Genomic DNA, 6,954 nt, shown 5'->3' with positions numbered 1-6,954 from the left:
CCTATTCCAATGGTCAAGGACTATGAACAGAGCTAGTAGTTACTTGATCAAGTGACCAACTGAGTAACCGAGAGTGGGTATCACAAATATGCACCTTCGCGTAAATAGGTTGATGACTTTTTTTCAAACAAGAATAAAAGTGCTTAAAGGAAGGGCAGATCACTCCCAAGGTTGTATAGTTAAACTAAACAAAATTTTATACATGAATAAATAAAATTTCTCTCTATTGAGGAAGACAACTCTCAACCACGATGGGTGAAAGGAAACAAGGAAAGGAGGAGTAACCTTAGTGCATGTACATTACGTTGAAATGCTTCAAATTAGGAGTCTATGGTAGTAAATTAAGTGGTGAGTAGGATCAAGAAGAGAAGCTTGATTGACTAAGTTGTTTATTACTTAAGGACAAGCAAGAAGCTAGGTGTGGGGGTATTTAATTAAGCATAATTTAGGCATATTTTTACTATTATTATTGATGCTAAATTATACATTTTCTAACTAATTTTGTGTTTTTGATAATAATAAAGATTTGGTGAAAAATGGCTTGAAATAGATGAAAAGTTTATTTGGCCGAAGCAATTTAAGCAAATCACCCTCAAGAATGACCAAGGAGGCTGCACAAGTAGATGGAAGCAAGAAGCGAAAACTCAAGTTTTTGATGTGCCAGAATCAATTTGCCCAAATCACTAGGCAAATCGATAGATCACACAGATTGGCAGAACTGCCTAGACCTTTGGCTAGTGATTTGCCCAAGTCACTGGGCAAATCGATTATCACAGAACAGAGAAGGGAAAAATGGGACAAACTCACGACAAGGACAAACGATTTGCCCAAATCACTGGGCAAATCGATCATCGCAAGCAGAAAAGTGCAGAATAGCGAAAAATACCAAAATTCAAATTTCAATAGTTCCAATCCATCTCAAACGCACTAAGACACATTTGAAACACATCAAACACTCTGCAAAAAGAAATCCTTCACTCAAGAAAGTCCATTTACGAAGAAACACAATCAAGGAGGGAATTAGAAACCAAATTGAAGAGGAATTTCATCTCACAAAGGGCTGGTCTAGGATTTTTCATTTATAAAAGGGACAGTAAACCAGCAACAAAAAAATCATCCCTCACCAGCACTGGAGCTACCTTCTTTCTTTTCTTCTCTTTGTATCTTCTTTGCAAGGCATGAGTGGCTAAATACGTAATTTCTAGTTGAAGTTGGAGAAATTTTAGTTTATTTATGAATTGGGATATCTGAAACTCTACTGTCAATATTTTATTTTTCAGTATTCATGAAACTTCATTCTTCATGTCATTATTGCCTTGCTGTTAGGATCAATAGGGCCCTTTGCTTTTAATTGCAAAGTAATATATTGTTAGTTTGAATATTTTAGATCCGTAATTGCTTAGATTGTTCAAACACAAGTAAAAATTAGTGTAACAATTAAGAGGTTAAATGATCTAACTCACCACACGGTTGGTTAGTTAGAATTAAGTCTCTCTATTTCTTAAAGCAGTTAATAGTTGAAAAGTAAAAGCCCCTAAGAATGTTCCTTGATGACTTGTTAACTAGTGTTTGATTAGCAAATATTTTCTAATCAATCTAAACCTAAGAAGAGATTCGGTTGTGTGGGGCATCTTCCACAACCTAAACTAATTTATTGAAACGAATAAAAGAATTCAAGTATCAATTATCAATTTTCAAACTGAAATGGATCCTATACTTCAACTAGAACTTTTCCTCATTGGTTTATTCCTCTTTCAATTATTGCTTTGTTACATTGCTTTAGTTTTAACTTTATTCATCATCAAAATTTCCCCTTGCTTTACTTTTATTGTTGATTTGCCCAAGTCAGTGTTTGAAAAATCGTAGTGTCAATTCCATATGGATTTGATCCTATTATCACTATCTGCAGTTCTTAATTGTTGATTACTAATAGGTTATTTTTGACAGTTTCGACAACTGCTGTCATCAACACAAGATAAATCAAAGAAAGAAGAAGAAGTATAAAAGGAGATCTTTAGGATTTATTGTAAAAAAGTAAGTGAGTAGATGAGCCAATAATGACTATCCATCTCATTTCATTTTTTTTAAAATAACGTTTAAATTTTTTTAAACTGTCCTAAAAGGCTAAAATTAGACATATAATTTTAGAAACAGTTTAAATTTAGATATCTAATTTCTGCCTATACTCCTTTTTAGTTAACTACTTTCAGACGGTGAAAGTAACTGATTTCAGTCTGTACGAATTTTTAATGGTCTAACGGCTAGTTTTTTCAAAATTATTACCGTTAAACTATCTCTGTAGCCTTGAAAGAAATGATTTTTGGACATCTATTTAAGAGATTAAAAGCTCTTCATAAATGAGTAATGAAAGAACAAAATTCTTAAGAGTATTTTGATACCTTTGCATTAAAAGCTTTTCATTCTCATAACTGGTCTTCATTGGCAAATCTACTCTCTTTATTCTTAATAGCATTTTTGCTGTATCTGATAAAGAGTTGCTGAGAGTGTCTTTTTCTAAATCAAAACCTATATAAGGTAAATCAAAATCTATATAAGGTTGATCAAGTGTGTGATCACTTGATAGATGTTCTAAGCACCTGTTAAAACTTGAGTGAGAGTTTGAGTGTGAATTAAATGTGTAAAGGTCTACAAGCACATGATAAGCTTGCTGGATATGTAAAAGGCTGTTTTCTTGTCTGTAAAAAGGGTTTTAATGAAGTGAAAACTCAAGGGAAGTCCTTAGGAGAGTTGATGTAGGCTAAGTTTGCTGAACCACTATAAAATCTCAGTGTTTGATTTTCTTCTCCCTTATCTTTAAGTGTTTCTTGTTAATTTAAAATACCTGTTAGAAAGTTAGAATTTTTGCTCATAAGAATTTGATAAATTTAGCTTGCTATTTCATTCTCTGCCTTTCTTTTAAAGTTTTTGTTATTTGCTGGTGTACTTGTTGTCAAGTATATCTCAAAATCTTTTACACCCAGAATTAGTAACTATAATTTTTCAATTAAGTTTTGAGCAAAAGCTGAAAAATTGGCAAAATAACCCATTCACTCCCTCTTGGTCACTTATTTTGGGACAACACTAATTCAAGAAGGAGGAGTGCTTATATTTCATATAAAGGACATATTACTCTTTTTCAAATCAATGTGAAATTCACAGTAAGTATAAATATTTTTATCAAGAAAAAATTATAAATATATTGATAGTTATAAGTGATATAATGAGATAATACTCTTAATTACGATATATGAATAAAAATAATTTAATTGATAAATAGTTACTCTCTCTTAATTGATCTACATGAGTAAATATTTAATTATATTGGATAAAAATACTAAGTCATTCATATCCCATTGGGACTTGATCTTAGATCCTACCAAGTTCAGCTTTCTTTTGTGAAAAGAAATAATTTGTCGAGAACCTACAATGGGGACACCAAATTATATGAAGTCAGATGTTGGCCTCATCAGTAATTATAATCAGCACTACCTAATTAAGGAGAAGTTAAAATTGAAAACAACGAAACTCTACCTTTGATCAAACGGAAGCTCTTATTACAAACAAAGTTGGCAAGTCCGAGAGATCAAACATTCAAATCTTTATTGAAAACTAAAGATCCCAAGAAGTGCAAGCTTCTAAATTACAATAAAATGAATGGAAGAGAATCTGAAGCATTCTAAAACACACCAAATTATGACACATGACGATGATTTATGCACTTGAGAAAGACAAGCCAGAACCACTGAACTTCTGCTGGGTTATTTGGTCAACTCTAACTGCCATTTCAACTGTTAAATAGTTCCGCCAATCACCAACTTTGCCTTTCCTAAAATAAGCATTTTTCTCAACTTTGATAGGCACTGCATTGCTATGCTTTCTACTCTTATTGACCTCCAAACTACTTAGACTCTCAAAGCTGCAAAACTCAACAATCTCCTGTACCAATCCTCGTTTCTCTTCTTCTGCAGAGAAAGGGTAACCCATGAACTCCGCCACTCTTTTGACATAGGAAAAGGTGTCATTCTGCAAATCTTCATATTTGATAAAGAGTATTCTCTCCGAAAAATCAAGGCTCGCTTTCCAATACCCTAAAACATGATCCCAATAAGGACCATAAGCATTGACTCCTTCACAAAATTTCTCCAATGCATCCTCCAATGGAAAGGCTTCTGCACTTGTATCTCTTACCTTACCAGCAAATTGCCACAAAGAAATAAACACATCCTTGGGATCCCTGCAAATGTAGATAATTTTACAGTTGGCCTCTACAATGGACTTGGGCAAGAAATTATAGGGAATATGTGTGGCCAAAAGAGGAAGTTCAGGGTCTCTATTTTTGCCAGTGAAAGCTAAAAATTCAATCCAGGGCACAATATCATGCGGCGACTCGGCGAGTAAAGAGTTTGTGGAGGAATTGTTGAACTGTGCTCTAGTTAGAATGGCAAAACACAGGGCTTTAAGCCAAGTCGTGCCTGATTTTGGATGGCTGCAAGCAATAATATCAGTAGGATGAGCTATGAACTGTTCCTGCGCAGCCATGATGCCTTCCAGGAAAGTTGGAAAACACCAAAAGCTTTGGTATTTATGGAGCTGTTGAGATTGTCGCCAACTACTTTTTTGAGTAAGAGTTGAGATGATCTCCTTATATCTTGCATGGTTTATTGGAGAGCTCTTATTTCCGGTGACAGAAAGATCACTCATATTGGGGAAAATTGAAGGTGGTTCCATCAAGAAGCAAATAGCTTCAATATTTCAAATGGACTGGTTTCTATGAGGGATAAATTGAGATAATATATATAAAAACGATAACAAAAGATTGCAGTTGATTTTTCATTTTTGATTTTTTTTTTTAATCAGGAATTGGTGGCAGGTACCTTTCTTTTTTATTTTTTATTCGACCAATCAGGTTATGTATATATTTTTATTGTTATTAATTTTGAGAGATTACTCGATCCTTCAGTATTACCTCGTGGCGCTGAGGTGGTGCACCAAACTAATAATATTAGGATATGTAATAAAAGTAAATAAATATTTTTACTAAATTCACAATACTGTTAAAAGGTTATACATATATATGGAGATGAAAATTTAATTTACACTTATTAAATTTTAATTTTTTAGTTAATGGTATAAAAAATTTAAATTTTTATGAGTTTTTATATTTTAATCTAAAAATTTATTTTTTATTATAGAATTTAAAAACATTTAGCGATTCTATCTAAATTTGAATTGAAAGTGGGAAACATGTGCTACTATCTTTTATTAAGCTACACCTTGGATAATCAAATTGAGGAATTAACCTTTAGTCAGTTATGTTAAAATTCTTAAATGGAGTAAAAATCCATAGAACGCTCTTATTGATGCTGTCACTTGCCACCGCATTTCTTTCCTACTTTGTCCTTCATATAAAAAATTTGGCATTTTCTCTTCACCATCATCTTGGCCTAAGAAAAGGAGATATCACTTTCGTTTTTTCTTGTAACTCTATTTATATTCTTATTCTTTACTTGTCTCTCTTCTCTCTTGGTGTTGTTATCTCTCCTGAAAATCTAATTAGCTCCAAACATGAGATTCTCCACCAAATTCAGCTCTCAAAACTTATAATCACATTTGTTATGTTGGACGTTGCTCATACAATTCCTAATCTCAGAAATGGAAGGAGTGAAGGTTTACCAATTGGAACCTGCGACGATTCTCTACTCCTCAAGGTCTATTAGTCCAGTTAAAGGAGTGATTTTGACTCATTAGAATTTTATATATATGGTGGCCGTAAATCATGCAGTTTGCTCGATAAGGACAACACCTATAGTTTACTTTTGTTTGATACCTTATTTTCATGTTTATGGTTTATATTACTTCATAAGGGCTTTGACTATGGGAGAGACGATGGTTTCGATGAGTAGATTTGATATGATGACAATGTTGACAGCGATTCAAGAGTTTAGGATCACTCACGTGGCACTGGCTCCACTAATGGAGGTGCTGATGACTAAGGACCTTAGATTAATAGACGGCTATGATTTGAGCTCTCTAAAAGTTGTAGATTGTGGTGGCGCTTTGACTATAGAATAGCATAGTTGAGTTGTTCCGGTAGTGATTTTGAAATGTGACTGTAGATCAGGTTAGTTGAATATCAAACTTAAATTCTACCATTAATCAAGAGTTAATTTCTCACCTTAATTATTCAATATATAGTGTGGGTTCCATCAATAAGTAATAAAAAAAATACAGATGGTCTACCGCATCAATTACTGTACATACTCCCACTAGAGTCGCTAAATGTTTTCAATTCTTAGCTTATTATACCAAAAATTAAACTTTTGAATTAAAACTCAAAAACCCGCAAAAATTTAAATTTTTTATGCCACTAACCCTAATTTTTTTTAGTTAACTTGTACTAATGTTATTGGATTGGTGGTGCAGCTGGAGTATCTAATAATTTGTCATTTTTATATCTGTAGAAAAAAATTATTAAATATTCCAAGTGTACCGCCTCATCCCGTTGAGGTGGTACAAGCTAATAATATAGGACAAGTAATTAAAAATTAAATCTTCTTGAATTTAAATTAAACTTTCACTTTCAATAATATAATTGTTTTAATAATGATATGAATTTAATGAATTTTTTTTTAATTATATATCATAATACCATCAGTTTGATGCACCACCGTATGAGGTGGTACACCTAAAATCCTCAATAATCTCTCATATACTTAATTATAAGAAAGTTATAATTTTCGTAATTTATAAATATATTTAATTCATGATGATTATGTTTAGAGAAATGCTTAAGTCAGTCTCTTTTCTATTGGTTGAAAATTATTTATTATATTTTTTTAATTAATTGTTAATTATTATATTTTTATGACAGTAAAATAGAGAGCGTTGGATAGATTTTTGTATATATATATATAATATAAATATTAATGATTTAAGGGGTTATAAGGATGCAAA

General features: G+C 32.2%; 1 protein-coding gene across 1 annotated transcript; it reads right to left on the bottom strand.

Annotated features, from left to right (window-relative positions):
• Window positions 1–3,580: 3,580 nt before the first annotated feature.
• On the bottom strand, window positions 3,581–4,765 carry LOC110625354 (flavonol sulfotransferase-like). The gene has a single exon (XM_021770975.2). It carries the CDS (start codon window positions 4,726–4,728, stop codon window positions 3,712–3,714), a length of 1,017 nt encoding a protein of 338 aa, XP_021626667.1. The 5' UTR covers window positions 4,729–4,765; the 3' UTR covers window positions 3,581–3,711.
• Window positions 4,766–6,954: the final 2,189 nt, after the last annotated feature.

The sequence above is a fragment of the Manihot esculenta genome, chromosome 10 (genome assembly GCF_001659605.2).
Source record: "Manihot esculenta cultivar AM560-2 chromosome 10, M.esculenta_v8, whole genome shotgun sequence".
NCBI lineage: Eukaryota > Viridiplantae > Streptophyta > Magnoliopsida > Malpighiales > Euphorbiaceae > Manihot > Manihot esculenta.
The sequence above is the reverse complement of the archived record's forward strand: the minus strand, read 5'-3'. Positions and strand labels throughout refer to the sequence as shown.

What these genes read in the sequence shown, in the direction of transcription:
- LOC110625354 (XM_021770975.2), bottom strand. Translation starts at nt 4,728, where the DNA reads ATGGAACCACCTTCAATTTTCCCCAATATGAGTGATCTTTCTGTCACC.